This window comes from Centruroides vittatus, unplaced genomic scaffold, assembly GCF_030686945.1.
Source record: "Centruroides vittatus isolate TY-2023 unplaced genomic scaffold, ASM3068694v2 contig_941, whole genome shotgun sequence".
In the NCBI taxonomy this organism is placed as follows: domain Eukaryota; kingdom Metazoa; phylum Arthropoda; class Arachnida; order Scorpiones; family Buthidae; genus Centruroides; species Centruroides vittatus.
The window spans coordinates 671,533-690,548 of NW_027122625.1; the positions used below are offsets into that span (position 1 = coordinate 671,533).

The 19,016-nt window shown below is 34.2% G+C and overlaps 1 protein-coding gene and 1 long non-coding RNA gene across 2 annotated transcripts; both read left to right on the forward strand.

Annotated features, from left to right (window-relative positions):
- The first annotated feature begins 398 nt into the window (after window positions 1-398).
- On the forward strand, window positions 399-5,931 carry LOC136984941 (uncharacterized). Its single transcript, XM_067282085.1, has 5 exons — window positions 399-403; window positions 4,931-4,990; window positions 5,062-5,142; window positions 5,617-5,757; window positions 5,857-5,931. Exons 2-5 carry the CDS (start codon window positions 4,958-4,960, stop codon window positions 5,929-5,931), a joined length of 330 nt encoding a protein of 109 aa, XP_067138186.1. The 5' UTR covers window positions 399-403; window positions 4,931-4,957.
- A 419-nt stretch (window positions 5,932-6,350) lies between these two features.
- LOC136984970 (uncharacterized) lies at window positions 6,351-6,836 on the forward strand. The gene is made up of 2 exons (XR_010882265.1): window positions 6,351-6,502; window positions 6,644-6,836. It is a non-coding gene; the product is annotated as an uncharacterized lncRNA (long non-coding RNA).
- The last annotated feature ends 12,180 nt before the right edge of the window (window positions 6,837-19,016 follow it).

A 19,016-nucleotide genomic window follows, 5' to 3' on the forward strand; every position in this document is an offset into this window, starting at 1 on the left:
ACACCGATATTAGTGAAATGTTTTGGATCGAACTCCACTGTGGAGTGGAGTTTCCACCTCCAGCCTCCACATGGTAATTTATGAATTTAGCCTGTATGAAGTTTGTATGTTACATGTAACACTATAATGTATATTTTAATAAATTGAAATTTCAAAAATTATAAATTTATTATTTATAAATATATATTTAAATAATATATAATATATACATAGATTCAGCAGTTTACAGTGAAAGTAATACCCGCATGAGTCAATAGATCATTTTGAATTAATAGCGAGGTTGAGGCCGACGTTTTAAACGTGAAAACGGACGTTCGGCACCGCTTTCCTGTAAGCCCAGAAGTTTGACAATGGTGTTTGGAAACTCAGTGGAATCATGCTCGACATTCCAAACGCCATTGTCAAACTTCTATGCTTACAGGAAAGCGGTGCCGAACGTCCGACGTAGACGTTTTCGCGTTTAAAACTTCGGCCTCAACCTCGCTATTAATTCAAAATGTTCTATTGACTTATGCGGTCCTCGCTAATGACTTAATGATTCTGCACATACTTATGTCGTATTATCGATATTAATATCTTTAAAAAAAATACTACTGCACATTACTCATCGATTTCTTTTTAGAGAAAACTTAGTACCATTTTTCGTTATCTAGTACTCTTTTTGGTACCTTTTATGGAAAGATTTGAAACAACACTGGTGTGGGACAGCAAAACTATGTCGATTTGTCCAGTAGTGACGAGTTAAACGGTGTCGAGTAATCCAGAGTTTTTTAACATTAATGTCTATGTAAGTCGGCCGGGACCACAGAAAAGTGACTACTTAACCGACGGTGTCGAGTTATACTTATGACGACTTATGCGAACTCGACTGTGTTTAATAGCATTCATTTTGTTTTTGTTGCTCTTTGCCAGAGAGAAAACTACCGATGCCAATATACCAGTAGTGGACCTTCCAAAAAGAATTCCACTATTTTACAATTATGTTAATTATTATCTTAGAACATTGTAACGTACATTAAAACATTGAAAAACTATCCAAATTTCATAATTGCCTATTTCTTTTTTTAAACTCTTTCCGCCCTGTGGGCACTAAGAGGGCAGAAAGAGTATGGTATCCTTCACCACAATGGACCTTTTTTAGCAGGCCCATTATGGTGAGGGGCGGAGTTCGACATATCTGGACGAAACAATGCCCCGAAAAATTCCGGGGTTTTTTCGACCCATCCTGATTCGATCCCGGATTTCCCAAAGCGGTAGGCCGCCAACATGACCGCTCTGGCCATCCGGTCAATAGCTATCTATTGCAACGGTTAATGTATGTGTGAGGCCCGACCCGAACTTAAAAAATTTTTGAATAAAATTTTTCGAAAGAAAGAGAAAAAAACCAAAAAAATAACGTTAAAATTTTTCCCAACAATAAAAAATGTTAAGGATATAATTATATCTTTCCCGGGAGTCACTTCCTTTCCGAGGTGACATATCGTCATCTTGGAAAGGAAGTGACTCTTCGTTAGATTCCTGATAACATTGTCACCAGGAACCTAACGAAAAAATATTCGCTATTAGACGCAGAACTTCTCATGCCCATCTTTGGTAATGTTAAGAAAAGGGAAGGACTACCAAATAAAAGCGAAAAATCGATGAAGACGAGGCAGTTCGACATCTCCAGAGTTCGTCCGTCATCGGGAGTCGGTCCGCCGTTAAGAATTGGCCGGTTATCACGAGTTCATTACCACCTCAGCGTGGACCAGAGATTCTGCCGTGCTCCGACATTGTCCAGTTCTGCGCCGCCAATAACCTCTACGAAATACAGATTTCCAGAGCTAGTATCTGACCTACAGAGTATTTACCTATTCTCCACCGGTGGGTGCCAACATTTCTACCAACCGACGGTTCTTCATCGAACTATCCAATATCTACCCATTTGGGTCAAGAGTCCGTTTCTCGAACAACAGCTCAACGAATGAAGGTATTTTTCAGCTCGCGATCGAATATAAACTCTCTCTCGCGCTGGGGACCTGCTACGATAATCCTAAAATCTCTACACTGAAATCCTGAATAACGTCCTATAGCTGTAAATATATATATAACCCTATGTAAATAAACGGTTATTTGTTTACGTTAATTCTGTAGTCGAGTGCACTTCTTCCGGACACGCTGACTCTCGGACCTCCTCCATCCCGAATCCGACTGCCTACAGGCGCGACTGATCGCGCGTGAAACGAAACATAACCGCCATGGCGATTTCTGTGTCAGTCCCGACGTGGCATCTTGACGATGCACCGATTCCGCGGTTACACACCGAGACGACCTTTTATTGCGGATCTCCAATAAAAAGTCGTCTCCGTATGTGAAAATTGTTTAGACTGTCACTGGCGTGTTGAAATGACGGAAGAAGAAAACGAAAACAAGGATTTTTGTGTATTTGGGATATTTTTATATTTTTTAAAACGTAAATACCGTCGGCCAAGTTTTAATTGCTATAAATGAAATGTTTGGATTAAGTACATACTTTACCATTTCTTACCCCTGGTCGATCTAACCGTAGGCTTTATTTTGAAGTTGAATTTATGTGAAGTTTTATGGCATTGCATGCTTCATATATAGCATGATCATCCGAGTAACTATAGATAATATTAATCTTTAAAAATCATTCATAATTTTGTATTTTATTCCTTTAGGTGTAGCGAATATACACATTTTCCATCATTGTCACCAGAAGTGATCCGTTCACAGAATAAATTTTATCAAAGTGTTTTATTTCCTAAAGCTATTGTTTTAATTGAATGGACTCGGATAAAAAATAAATCTTGCAGGCAACCAAGCGTTACCATATCTTAATCGAAAAAAATATTTCATTGAACACTTTTGGAAAGTTCTCAAAAAACTTATGACGTTATTAACGTTTGATTTATGACCTCCACTTAATAAAAAGTTCATAAGAACAATTATAGAAAATGAACCGTTATTACCTTAGTGTTTTTTAAAACTAATTCATTCAAAAATCCAAACATTATCCTTGCGTGATGCAATATATGATTGCAAAGAGAGCAACTCAAAACTGAAGGAATAATAGAATATTATATTCTTTCATTATGTATCATATATATATATATATGGATTATAATTGTCTTCGAAAATATAAGTTAATTTCATTTTTATGTGCTATGTGATGCAGATGGAAAAAATTATAAAATTTGTAACAAGATGGCAGGAGGAACACGGTTCGAGAAGTTTTCAAAATAGTGAGGTTAAAAAAGTTTGACAGAACAAATATCGGGTTTATTATTAGGAGACAATGGATATCCTTGTTTGCATTATCTACTTACATCTCTTGCAAATCCACACATTAGGGCTTAATTTTAATTTTAAGTTGAAATTACTAACCAAGATAATATTTACTTAACAATATAATTAGCGCGTTTACAGATGAACAATGGAAAAAAGTAATTAACAATAACTTTTGTTTTTATTTTGAAAAATTGTATTTGTATTTAAATGGAAGCCATTTTATTACGAGAGAAACAAACAGATACGAGCAGGCACATACAAACGAACCTATTAATAGGTCCTATAAATGTGTGACATAAATCTATTAATGTGTCTTGTAAACGGAAAGTGATATTAAAAAATGCAACTAAATTTTCAAATCATTGAAATATAGAAAATAATAATCTTAAAAGTTCAAGTGATTAACTATTCTGATTGGGGCCGGATTTATAGGAGGAATTTTCAGAACGTACCCGGGAGCTTCCACGAAAAGAGAATTAAAATAAACCAGCAACGTATTGCTCAACTTTCCCGGTAACATTTAAAATTTTGGTGGCTCCATCTATTACACTTTATTTTAAAAACTTTTAATATTTTTAACTATTATAAAATGGGGAAAAACTTAATTTTGAGGGTAGGGATGAGTTTTATAAAAAATTGTAAATGCTTTTTTTTTTTTTAAACTCTTTCCGCCCTGTGGGCACTAAGAGGGCCTGTTATAGCAAGCCCATTATGGGTTCGGCCAGGCCCACAATGGGGCGACCGGGTGGTGAGGGACGGGGACCGACATATCCGGACGGACCACCCCCCGAAAAATTCCTGGGGATTATTCGACCCGTCCGGATTCGATCCCGGGTCCCCCAGGGCGGCAGGCTGCTAACCTTTACCGCTCGGCCATCCGGCCATTAAATTGTAAATGCTAATAACGAGTAAAATCGTCATTCGGTCCGACCCTACTGGAGTCCTACACACTGCCCCTATCATATCCCCACCCCTCGACTTTTAACCGCCAAAATTTCACAGCGTCAATCCCCCTAATAAACAAATCTCCTTGCAAATTTTCAGAAATTTTCGACAAAAAAGCAGAGGAATTATGGTTAATGTTACCCTAGGTATACAAAATGGCGGCTCGTCTCCGATCCCAGCAATCAGAAGACAGGGAACAGTGGGGATGCACGTTCTAACCTAACCTAACCTATTCTAATAAATTACCATAATTATTAGCAACCAAATTATTAGAATAGGTTAGGTTAGGTTAGGTTAGCTTAGAACGTGCATCCCCACTGTTCCCTGTCTTCTGATTGGAGATCGGAGGACCAGCCGCCATTTTGTGTACCTAGGGTAACATTAACCGAATAATTTAGCTTGAAAGAGGATGGAAAAATCGTGCCCACCCACACGCTATCATCCATCCATACAAAAAATGCCGAACTGTTTTTTACATTTCTCGATATTTCAAGGTCTCTCGGGTCTAAAAATGTAAAACTTTTCGGGGGTCATTTTTCGACCGATCGCCTTGCTTTCCCTCTGTTATAACAGCCGGGAAAGTAATATAGCAATAGGCCTACAATTTTTTTTTAATTGCAGCCCATTAGTTGATTATTATAAAACAATTTCCGTCGTTAATTGTTAAACGACAATATACGAAATCCCATTGGCATTTTTTTCTGTGTCAGTAATTATTAACATGAAATCTCCTCGCAATTTCTCTCGCAAGAAGGTAAGGACTCTTTACATCAATTAATCTTAAGAAATGAAAAACGTTTAAACTCACTTATACTTTCATTCAAGAAGGAAGATGCTTGTCCAGACGTTACTGACGAAGAAACAAAATCGGACAGAGCAACTAAAACAATTGAAACACAAACTTCGGTAGGTTCTTGTAAATTGTAATTAAATATATTTTAATAAAATATTAAGTCGTTCGTCCGTCCGCCTGTCTTTCTTTAATCTCGAGAAGGGAGTTAAATAGATAAAATCGGAGATGGATGTGGAAATAGTAGAAGTAGGAGGGCCCGATTAATTATATACGAACTTCCGATGCAAACCGGAAGTTACGTTATTCCAATTTAAATATTTCCCCTCGAAAGGTGTTAGATAGATGACCGGCACGACGGTATCGTTAAAGGAAAAGTATGATGTACTGTACAGGGGCAAGTCACTGCTAATTTGAAGTGGAAAGCATATATTTTAAGTTAAATATGTTCAAAATATGATTAAAAATTGCAGCCCGGCATTGTGACCATGTCACAATAAATAATTGCTCGTTTAAACTGTAATTTAATTTATAAAAGTCAAAAAATAAATAAATTTACAATATTTATAATTGAATTATATTAAAATTAGGCAGTAAAGAAGAGAAAACTTTCCATAGAAATGGTGAATTGCAATCCTCCGTCGAAAAAGCAGAAATTGACCAGAAAAAATCCATGTAAAGTATCAAATAAGAAAAGAAATTACAAGAAGAAAACAACGGTGGCCCAAAAAGTAAGCCATTTTAACTTCTTGTTTTAAATATGGTATTAAACTATTTATTGCTTTTACGATTTTCAGAAATTCTATCATAAAATAAATCATTTTTTGTAGAAAAGAAGTTCCTTAAAAAGAACAAACCGACGAAACACTATGGAGGTAACAGTAACCTGTTTGTCCTGTTTTTAACTCTCAAAAATAGAATAAATTTTAAACAGAACCATTTTATAAGACAATTAATGCGATAAAACAAATTAATAGGTTAATATGTAAATATATTTTTAAAAACTATAATATAAGTATAGCCATTTTTCACTCGCTCTTCAAAATATATCCCAGTTTGCGCATAAAACAATATGGTTACTGTAGGTAACAGTTTTTTCGAGTCTTTATACGGTTATAGTGTAAAATGTAAATGTTTTAATAATCCCGGCGTACTATGGAGGCGATGGGGAGTGGGGGACGGGGACTCGACATATCTGGAATTTATCACTCGAAAAAAATCGCCATCACGCACGATAAAAGGTTGCGCATTAATAAACAGGTTTGACTGTATTTAAATTAACATAAAAATTATGTTCAACAATAAACTTTTCTTTTCTAGAATGATAATAACGTAAAGAAATTGTGTATGGCATCGAGTAACGAACGTAACATCCCACGAAACCCAGTTAAGTCGAGGAAGTCGTTACGTCGGATGTGCGAGAAACATTCGGCAAAATCCAATAGAAATTGCTCTCCTACAAGTTCTTCTTCTCCAGTAATTTTTTAAAATATTCTTTTATCTTTAAATTCCATAAGATCTACCTTTAAATTTTCATAATTCTAATATAACTTTTAACAAAATAAATTCAATTGTAAGCAAGAAAATACGATATGACCTCTTCCGTTATTTGTTTAGATCCTGCAAAACCCTTCTTTGCGCAGAGAACTTTGCAGAAAGATCCTCAAGACTGTGTTAATGGCTGCCGTCTGCTTGATTCTGTAGAATAAAAATCTGGATACCATTCGAAGAAAGATACTAATTTATCTTCTCAAAAATTTATTTTGCTGTTCTCTTCGTACAAAATTAATAAACAAACATATAAAAATAACTTGATTTATTGTACACATCGGTATTCTGTAAGTCAAAGCGACTTCTTATTGTTACTATAAGACTAAATCTAAGATTCCGGGTTATTCCATCCACACATTGGGTTCAACTGCCCCATTGTGTTCGTGACGGAACCAACAATAAGCTATTTAAAATGGCCGTCTTTGTGCCCGTGGTGATAAGGAGAAAGAAAAAATATATTCTTGACGTAGCCCGAGGGTGACTAATCGAACAAGATAGTGATGGGCGCCGGATAACCGAGCGGTCAAGATGGTAGTTTATCGCTTTGGGGGCCCGGGATCGAATCCGGACGGGCATACTTTGGGGAATCACCCCATACTTTGCCTCTATATAACAGCCGGGAAAGTAAAAAAGAAATTTGTTTCTCTATTTTGATTTGGCATTACATTTTATCGAGCCTTTATTAAGTATAAGAGCCGCCGCAAACTAGCACTTTGCGAGAGCAAAATGCTAGCAAACGTGCCCTAGCACAACCGATGACGTCAAAGGCTCCGCCCCTGTCTTCTTGCTCACGTGATTTTTCCTTTGTAGAGCAGCGATACGAGAGTACTCTCGCTGTTCACAGAATTCAACAACGAGAGCATTACGCTAGCAAGAGAGAGCAGCGGAAAATGGATAACTACATAAACATGCCACACGTCGAAAAAGAAATAATAGAATTTTATCGATGTACGTAAATTACATGATTAATACATTCAGTATTGAAAAGAAAATGGTATAAACGTTGTATATTAAAATAGTTATTTATAAATAGGCTTAAGCCTAGTTAGGCTTAACTAATAGGCATATTTTTCCCATTCTGTTTCAAAGTTCGGAACGAAAACTGACAGATAGATTCCGTTATAATAACTGACGGAACGAAAACTGACAAGTATAGGTTATAATAAAATCTTTGTTCTATAGCCAATCCACATCTGGATTCCACGTCACGTGGACTAGTTATGCGAGCAAACGTTGTGTAGTTTGCGGCTGCTTCGTGCTCGAGTAGCTTACCTAGCAAAAATGGCCCATAGCATCATGGGAAAAAAGGCGGGACTTAGGAGCGCGACCGAGAGTACGCTAGCTCTTGCTTCCTGTGGTTTGCGGCGGCTCTAAAGACGACTCGATGAAGTGTTTTAAAATACACCTGTGTTCATCAATTCATCTCTTTTCATTACTTAGTCGTATAATTGTGATAATGCGCCAAGCGCCCACTAGGCTTGCGCACGACTTGACGTCAGGATAGAAGACACCGCACAGTAACTAGGGCTGTTTTGTTTAATGTCAGTGTTGTTATTGTTGTCGAGTCACACAAGCGGTCGCGTACGCAGACGAAAGAGATGTGAGAGACGGCGCGTCGGAAGTGAATCACTCGGATGCCAGGTTAACAATTAATAACCTTTTAATTGTACAGAAAAATAATGCATGATACAAACTTCGTAAGGTATTAAATTAACTGATCTATATGGAAAGTGGTTGTGACTTGTGAGAGAGAGAGTTTAAATGAGATCCGCGTGGAGTTAGGATCCGTTTGTTGACCTGATGCAGGAGAGAATTAGGTCTGCTTTTAGGAAGGTTAATAAACGAAGAGGTTGACACGTTACAACAGTTGTGGATAATGTTCCGGGTCAGAGTCGATCGTATATCCGTTTCCGGAGTGGCAACGACTTCCGTTATAGGACCGGGTGACGACTTGTCGAGTCGGCGACTGCTTCACTGGGCCGTCGGTTCCGATATTAAAACGGCCGGGAGGTCAAAGAATGAACGTGCAAACTGACACGTTGTCAGGCAGTAAAGGATAAACAACAACGTTAGTTGTCAAAATATGTATGACGAACAAATTAATAAATATAATTGTAAAAATAAAAAATTCTCAGAACAATTTTTCCAGTAAAAACACTCTTTCTTTACCGACTTGGAGTAAATTGTATCAAGACAGTTAACAATGGAAAAAGGAAAACGTTAATTTTACTTTTTTTAAAAAATCCAAATGCATGATGAACGGTACTATCCCAGCATGCAGCAACGATCACGCTGTATTCAAATTTATGTTATTTGCATAAATTTTTATACTACAGTGTTTCTTAATATGGCGTTTAATAAGATTTTTTTTCTTTATATTACTTTTGTTGATTTTACATTTAGAATGATTTCAGTGTTAAAACCAAGGTGATTCACTACGTTTCAGTCTTCCGGCCGCTTCATGTTCTTTCAGTCGTTTTTTAATTTTCTTTTAGTTTCTCCTATGTAATATTTGGGCTGTGGACAGGTACACGACTCCTGCGGTATCCAATTGATGATCTTGTACCTTTTCTTCTTTTCTATTATATTAGATAGTCTATTTTCTTTGCTTTAATATGAACGGAAAAATTATTAAACTGGCCTTTGTATTTTTCATATAAGCAATTTATATATGGGAACAGAAAGTAGCGGGATTTATTTTTCATTTTTAACGTTGTTATGATTACTGGTATAATGATTACACCACTGTTCTTAAGATTTTTCCTTGGTAATCATTCAGTAAATATTTTCTGAATAACTCTTTCTCTTCTACTATCATGTATTCATGTAACGTTGTTCTTGTTAGCATTTTTTTTAACTCCATCAAAAAGGTATTTCTTTTCATTTCTACGCGACAATATGATTTACAATTAAATGTTTTTTTTTTTTTTACAATACAGATTGTCGGATTGTCAAAAATACAGATAACATTACTTTAGAAGAAATGAATAATTCGACATTTTTATAATTTTATTTATTAGAAAAAAGATTATTTCAACTTTAAAAAGTTTTCTAATAAATATTATTTTAACAAAATATTCCTTTCTGAAATATTTCAAACCCATTAATGTTTTTACGTAACACGTAACGTAAAAACACGACGGAATCGTAATACGTCACGCGTTGTTAAAAATATATTCCAACAATACGTAACGAATTGTTAGAAAGTATTGTTGGCTTTTTCTATTGTTAAGTGGCTATTGTTAAAGATAAATTTGTTCCAAAGTTTCACGTTTTTTTCTTCAGACTTGCCGGAAATTTTGTAACTAAGAATATTTCAGGAATGGACGGAAGGCAGAAAAGGCTCTCTGTATCCCGTTTCTTGAAGACACGATCCAGAAAAGGCCGACGGGAGATGAAGAGGGCTCATTCTGTTCACATCTTTAAAACTCCCTCGAGAGAAGACAGGAGATGCTGACCAAAGGCGGAGAAGGCTCTCTGTGTCTCGCTTATTTAAGGCTACCTTGGGTGAAGATAGAAGATGCGGCCGGGAAATATTTTCATTGTGTGAGTTAGGAAGAATGAAACTCGAGAAGTGATTCGAATCACTTGTGGAGTAGCATTCTTCTGAACTATTGGTGGAACTCTGAAGCAGCCACCTCCACGTGGTGAGTTCTGGGTTGTCGTTCGTCTGGAAATGACGAAGGCAAGCGAAGAGCTGCTTGTTCCTTTCAATTGAATAAGGAATGAAAACATGCCAATAAAAGCAGAAATTACAAAAGTAATTAAAGCGAGGAGAATTAAATATTTAAGTTCGGTGTAAATCGCTTTAAACGGGCGATTAAACGTTTGTCGTCCGACTAGTTGTGACGTATGGAGAAGTTATGTTCACCTGGAGTGGTGTCATTATAAAGATTATATTTTTCACAAATATTTCAGATGATTTTTTTCTTAACAAACGAATAAGTTATTAACCGTTTGTATTAAAGTATATCAAAAACGTTTTGATTCATTTTATTTTCAATAAAAATGTTGTTTTTAATATAAATACTTTAATTATTTAAACATCAAATTTACTCTTAATTATGATAAGTATGTTTTATTGTTATTTTGTAAGAATGTAAGCAAATATCTTGTTAAAAATACATTTTATTTACGATTTTCCGAAATACGTTTATATGATTCAAAGTATTTGCGACAGATGGCGGGTCATTATTCTTACACAAGATCGTCACTGATAAACCCAAGCAAAAAATCACTTTTAGACGAACTTTTATAACTGAAAACTTTAATTCGCTTGTGCCAGTAAATATAGGTGGGGTATGATCCAACAAAATGGCTGCCACAAAGGGTATAGCGTGCCTGACAACATACGCTAGTTACTTGTGTGTTGTCTTTGTAATAACTTTTCTCTGTAGTCAAAACGTTTTATCCGCATTTGTGTCCGACATTAATTCTAGTTGATTTCGTAGTTGTTTAAGTCACGATGATTATTACACTTTGTGGCATTTTAGAATATGTGGGTGATAGAAAAAGATGTCTTATAGGAGAGGAAATGCTAAAACTGATAACTTCATACCTATCCACCCTTTCTCAGCAAATAATTCACTTCAGTTTCACCAACACCTAATTTTGCTGAGCTTAAAATTCTTTTATTTTTACAAACGTTTTCAACCTAATACAGGTTTAATAATATAAATGTTTCAAAATGGAACGTACCGTTTTCGAATATTTTACATATTTAAAGTTAAAAAAATAATAATTTAACTTTAAAATAAATGGGAAGAAGTGCGTATATTAAATAAATAAATAAAAACATAGAAAACAAACCTAACTAGAAAGAAACGTGATTTAAGGGTTTTTAAGCCCCATTCTGTTTTCTATTATACAATTCCACGCTGTTGGAAGCGCATTAGCATCCCTAGCATTTTAGGCAACGGTTTTTTTCATTTTACTTTTATAAATTTCCACTTTTTCCATCTCCAACGAGGAGGGTTGTAACGAACTTCGGAGGGCGAGTCCGCGTAGACAAAAGGTGATAGCGTCAAGAAAACATGGTTGTTTACCTTAATACGTACATTTGATATTTTATTTGAGATTAAACGAAATAAAATTAGAATTATATTCATAAATCTAATTTTTTTATTTTGATCTTTAAAGTCACATTTCGTCTTATACGCGAGTAAATAAAAAATTGTAAAAAATTTATTATTTAGCAACAATTTCCGTAAGGTGTAATGTACGAGCAGTTCTTTTAGCTTTTCTCAGACAGAAAAAAAAATAATGATTTCTCTATTTAAAAAAAAGTAAAAATATGTTCAATTGTAAATCAACTATTTACTTATAAAATATTAATAAATTCAATGACACTGCAACTAATTAATTGGCAAGCGCCAAATCCGACAGAGGGCGCTCAAGATGGCTGCCGAAACAGGTAAGGAACCGACCATGTGTTTGTTCAATGCCTGAGCCGATTCAGTCTCCATCAGTGACGACTACTGCGATGACCAAATGGAGAACAAATCATTGAATTTATAAAGTAAATAATTAATAAAAAGTACATGGCCGGCGTTATTTACATTTAATAAATATATAAAAATATAAATACGACTATACAAAGATAAAACTTTGCTTCTGTCTTTCAAAAGCAAGTTTTATCTTTGTATAGTCGTATTTATATTTTTATATATTCATTAAATACATTGAATTTATGTCAAATTCTAGACTGTATCGGCGACAGGAAACGTTGTCTTGTAGAAGATGAAGCCGTTTTGGATGCTGGACACATCGTATTTTGTGGATTAAACTCTAACAACAACACTGAAAGTTCATGTTGTTGCTTTAGTGTTGCAATCTCAGATATTGTCGTTTTAATACATCTCAATTACGGGGAGAATGCACGTGCAAAGCGGGGCTGTCTGGTTTTCGTAAACATGTGATAGCCGAGCATAATACTAAAATGAAAACAAAAAGCGTAAATTAACTTACATTTTCAATTAAGAATATTTTTAAAAATTTGACTGGAAAGTTATCTCGACATACGTATATGAAGATAGAAAATTTACCTATTTTCTTTCCGATCTGCGTACAAAAACAATTTTTCGACAGGCATGTCCATTTACAAAAAAAAAAATTAGACATTTTTTTCTTTTTATGTGGACGGCTTCAGATTTTCAAGAGAATAATTTTCAAACTTGAATAGGAATATTACCGCTACGTCATGACTACATAAGAATTATTATTTAAAAATAAAATAAAAGACTATCGTGTGTAGAATTAAAACACTTCTCACCTGTTACACGTTAACAGGTGAGAAGTGTTTAAATATTTTAAGCAGTATACACCATGTTCCAATATAAAAACATAACTATTATGATAAATAAAACTATGTTCAGTGTTGTTGTTAGAGTTTAATCCACAAAATACGATGTGTCCAGCATCCAAAACGGTTTCACCTTCTACAAGACAACGTTTCCTGTCGGCTTCTTACCTGTTTCGGCAGCCATTTTGAGCGCCCTCTGTCGGATTTGGCGCTTGCCAATTGGGGAAGGTATATTTGTATTGATTATAAGTTCAAATCTGTTCTTACTATTTCTGTTAATTTTTTAATGTAACATGTATTATTAGCCAGTTAATGGCAATGTAACCGGTGTTTATATGTATTTAATAAACTCTATTTGAACAGTATTAATATGTTTAACCTTTTGTTTTATTTCTTTATAAAACTCATCTCTGCTTTCAAAATTACACGTTTTGTAATTTTATAATTAATAATAGGATCACGTAACAGATGGTGCCACACACGTGCCATCTGTTACGTATAGCTGCTCCCGTGAAAAAATTACTTTCTGTACAAAGAAATGAAAATGAAATTACTTTTGGAAAAATAAACAAAAGAAAATATTTTTATTGATAAATTTCAATTATTTGTTGTATAAAATGTTCACAATAATCTTTTTTCATTGTAAGGTTCAATAGCTTTAGATGACTTTATTCATAAACAGAGAGTTAATGTGAAAAAAATTAAGTTTGATTCATTGTTTATGATTAAAATGCGTTTGGAATCTTCAGAAGTGTTATGTTCAGAGCATTAAATAAATCGTAAAGAAATGAACAGCATTAATAATAATCCAAAATTACATAAGTTTGTATACTCGAATGAATTTTCACTTACGTATGGGAAATGACTTCTCAAGAAATTGTATCATTTGAATACCATTTTCTCATTGCAAACTAAAGTTATATGATGACAGAGTAATACTTATTTCTATTGAAATAAGCTGCTGCTTTTTCAGTTGATGTCTTAATAGCCATATGTTTTTCATTAATAGAGCCTCTAATTCCAGGAAAACCAGATTGAGTATAAAAAATTCCATTATTCTTACATCATCCTGCTCTGTGATGGCCAAGAGATTATTTTTTCATTTTCATTTAACAATAACTTGTAAGAGAATTAACCTTATTTAAAATATTCCACGCAGTCCGCTAGACATATTAAAACGATCTTCTTTCATTTTTTCTACAGTTATATCCCCAATAAGATCGTCCTCGTCCGATTCAAAATCAAGTAGTTCTATCTGTAACGTAACATTTAAAATAGCTGCTTTGAACAATATTATTTGCAGGAAACCGCCATATTTCTTGTTAGCGTTCGCCAAATTACATTTTTCGAAGAAGTTAAGGTTTCAGCTCAAAAGGTATGATATCGTGGCATTGGCATTATATTTTCGGCAACCATATTTTTCTTTCCTTTGTTCTTTGTCGCGTCTTTCTGGAATGTTCCTGTTTACCCTAATCATCAGGGTGTGTCTGGTGACTCATATCTAAGACAAAAGAAAATCAGTAACCCGAGGGGTAAACAAGGTTAACAGATTGGACAACTCACAAGGGAACTGTCGGGAGTGTCTTTCAATACATTTTAATAAAATTTAGTTAATAATTACGTTAAAAGTATAAAAACTCAACTGGTCTTTAATGATTGCGAGGCTCCGGGCAGCAGATCTTTGCGAGGCCCTTGTCCTTTGTGCAAAGTATGTGAATTGAAAATAGATATTTCTGATGATTGACGAGAAATGCAAAAGTTATAAATAAATAAATTTAGTTTTAAAATATTATATTAGAAGATTTATAAAAGTTAACAATCATAAAGACGACAAATTAGTAATGATGATAAACTAAGGTACTGTACATAAATGCCTTAAAAGATATACGCAGGGATTTAAAAACGATGTTTGCAGCTTATAACTAATAGCTAAGGATAAAATAAAAAGTTTTAAATATTAACTTTTTTTTACTCGAGTTGTTGCGCGAGGCCCCGGGCGATTGCCCTGCTCGCCACCCCCTAAGGCCGCCACTGGGACTAACTATTATAAAATAAATACTTTATTGTTAACATATTATATTTATATTTGTAAAAAAGTACAAATAAATATTTTTACAAGTTTATATATGAGTAAATGAAAAATAAATGCAATAAAACCCCGGTATCGAAAGACTGTACTTACAGTACTATAAACATTTTCAAGAAGCAGTTTTATTACTAGTTTCCCATCTGAGAATTGATAATTACTTGCAGGTGTCCAAAAGTTCTATATAAATGCTTTGATACGTAAATAAATGTAAAGAAATATGAATAACATATATTCTTTTACTAAAATGTTTATTTTATAATATGCATGAAAAGATTTACGAAAAAAGTGCCACAAATATACATAATAAGTTAAAATGCTATCGGAAACCTTTCTATTTATAGTACCATAGTCTAAAGAGTTTCCAATTACCAAGCCTAATGGCTTTATTGCAGTCGTCTTGTCTGACTGCTTTATAATTGCACAGAGATGTTCAAAAGTTCTATACAAATGCTTTTGTATATAAATAATTATATAGAAATATGAATAACATATCTTCTCAATAACATCTTTATTATATTATATGCATGAAAAGTTTTACGAAAAACTACCACTAATATACATAATATTTAGAAATGATATCAGAAACATTTTGTAGTTAATAACAATGCACAATAATAAGGGATTATTACCTTATTATATGAACGATTATACATGTATTTTTTACTTATTAACGAAGTAGCACAATAACAGGAAATACTTTGTGTTTTAGAAAGATTTATGGCAGGAATGTTCTGAAAACAAGCATATTCGTTACATATGATAAATTTACATATAATTTTATTAAACTCAGATTAAAAATAGATGAGAATAATGATTTATAATTGTTTGTACACGTTTGTAGCTGACAAACTATCTCCAAGAATACGTGGCTTCTTCCATGAAAATTTCCACCCCACAAACCCGAGTCGATGCTTAGTCGTTGAAGGCTATTCATTTCGCTATAATATTCGCATTTTTCACCGGATGCTCGCCCTCTGGTGTTTAAAAACAAAACTATTCTATCTGGGTCGTTTGATTAATTCTTGTGTATTATCAGCAGTAAATATGAATAACAATAGAAAAAGCAAAGCTTTTTGTTGCGTTCCAAATTGCAATTTCAAAGATTTACGGGAGCCTAATATAAGTTTTCGTCTATTCCCACATGAAAAATAGATGATTATTCGGAAATCGGTCGGTTATATTTATGAGCTTCTCCGAATTGTGAAAGAGTGAATTAGACTTAAGAATTGGCAGTTTCCCGATTGTCCAACTTTACACGAACAAGTTATGCTGTCAATTTTAAAAGATATTTTCTTAAAGTTAAAATGCCAGTTATTTTGTGTGGGACGGCGATTTAAGCATTTCGAAGCCTTAAGCTGAATGTAAGTCCCTTACCAACCCTTCACAATTTTAGAAGTCAATCATAAAAAGAAAAAAATTAAATCGGACTATCTCTCTGATTCAATACGATTATTGGAAGAAAAAGATATGAGGTTTCACTAGTCTTCTGTCTTATAACTGAATTTAATTAAATTTTTATACCCAGTCCTTTAAAAATCTTTTTTAAAATTGGTTTTATCATTTTTTTAAAAAAAGACTTTACGTTAATTTTTAGAAAAAAAATTTAACGAAATACTATACAAAATAAAAAGTAAAGTATGTTTTGTTGGTTTGCAAAAAAAATGTTTATTACAAAATTCGACTTTAATTTTTTTTTTTGTTTGTACAAATGTTTGACGCTCCTTGAAAGTCGAAGCCTAAGCAACAATTTACATAGCTTTTTACTTGTAAATCTAACCCTGATAGGACAATGTCAAAGCTGATGTTTTTAACACAAAGGGCACAAATATGCATAGAACGATCTCGCTCACTTGCTTCGATACCACATAATGACGTATCCCGCTAGCAATAATTGTTCTGCTACTATAAAATTTGTCGATAAACAGCTACAAGCAGCATATATCATTATATCGGGCAGTAATATATGATTAATTTTACATTACTAGTTACAAGCGACCCAGATAAAGTAGCCATTTTGTAAAAATTCAGCGCCCTCTATAGTTTATGAAAAACGCGAATATCTTTCTGAGCAAAACAGACATGTGAACGTGGATTTTATCGTCTAATAAACAAAACAAGGGTCCCCCATACACTTAGCATGAGAAGGAGGAGTTTTGTGGATAAATTTATAGCTACAGGGTGTGAACAAATATCTTATTCGTTGAAACACACTTAGTTTATGTAAATAAAGACCAATCAATGCCTACATCGCCACAAGTTAACTGGTTCGTGGCAATTGTACGTTGCATTATGAACAGTGCCGTGTTTCAAAATAAACCATACTGAAATAAATATTTAACTTTTTATACAATAATTTTTAGTTGTAGTTCAAGTTTTATTTATAATTTTATTTGGATGTGTAATGTACAGGGTGTTTTTTTTAAACTGACGGTACTCGGAGACATCTGTAGAGCAATCTAACAGCCGGACTGTCGCCAAATTTGGGAGAGTGACTAAGGACGACATGGGAAAGAGATTATGCGAAAAAAAGTAGTACCCAAATTCGCCGGTAGGAGTGAATTTGGCGCCGTTGCAGTGAAACAGCAAGAAATGTCAGAGCAAATGTCAACCGTGTAGCATGGTCGTTTGGTTTTAATTCTTGCAGGTGGCTTATCTTGTATGGATAGAACTTGAGAACTTTTCGCAGAAACCGTCGAAGGCGTTATTTCCAATTGTCGTGCCACACCCCAGGCGCTGCTAACTACCAGCAACGGTCCCCTGTGAACCTTCAACAAATTCTTAGCTGTTTCGCTACAACAGCGCCAAATCCCTACCGGCGAATTTGGGTACTACTTTTTTTCTTCGCGGAATCTCTTTCCCATGTCGTCCTTAGTCACTCTCCCAAATTTGGCGACAGTCCGGCTGTTAGATTGCTCTACAGATGTCTCCGAGTACCGTCAGTTTAAAAAAAAAAAAAACATCTTGTATATTTAATTTTTCACATTACCTTATTATAAGTACAAATTTATAAATTTATGCTTTCATTTCCCTTCATTATTACATGTAAATAATAAAATCTATTTTTATATCATCAAATTTATGTTAATTTTATGTTTCGTCATGTTTGTTTTCTGTAATTAGTTTTTAAAGTAAAAATATCGAACTTTCAAGAATGGCAGCTTTCCTGCAATGCCGCAAACTTCTACGGAGAAGCGCCAATCGCAGGCGTTGCCTCTGCCCCTGTAAAGTTGTTTATCCAGAGGGAAAGGTGCCATTCAGGTACCAACTTCTACACCTTCAGAAAAATTAAGAAAAAAAAATTTTTTTCCTCAATAATGAAAAAACTGAGATTTACTCTACATCCTTAGTGTAATAAATACTGCATTACAGGGGTTAAAAAACGCTAAGGCAGCGGCCCACCCCACAGTAAATATAAATAAAATTAATATTTCGCGATCCCCCACCCAAAGGAATAATAACAGTAAGCTTTACTATTACTAATTGAATTTTGACTGTAATTATAAATGTAAATTTTCTAAAATATTATATAATCGCATTGCACTAATTTTGTACATTAAGAAAATACCGACAGTATAAAAAATGTAATAAAACTATTCCTATTATACAGGAATCATCTTCTACCACTCGAAAACAATTTGCTTTTGTGTTTCTAACGTATATCAACGTATGGAGAAAATTTTAAATGAAAAACAAATGCAAACATCACATTAATTTCTTTTCTTCACGTGTGTATTTATTGTAAGTAAAATGTTTATAAGTTTATAATAAATTATTTTTGATGATGAAAAATGTGTATATTCGCTACACCTAAAGGAACAAAATACAAAATTATGAATAATTTTTAAAGATTAATATTATTTATAGTTACTCGGATGCTATATATCAGGGATAGCGAACCGTTCTGAGTCCGCATGCCATATGTGAAATCGGGGGGTGCCGAATAAGTCGGAACCCCTCTCGATTGTCACCAATGTGTGAGATCCCGGGGAGGTAAGAGTTTGTCGTACCTCTTTTTCCGGCGACTCACGTGTCCAGGATGGCTGTTACGT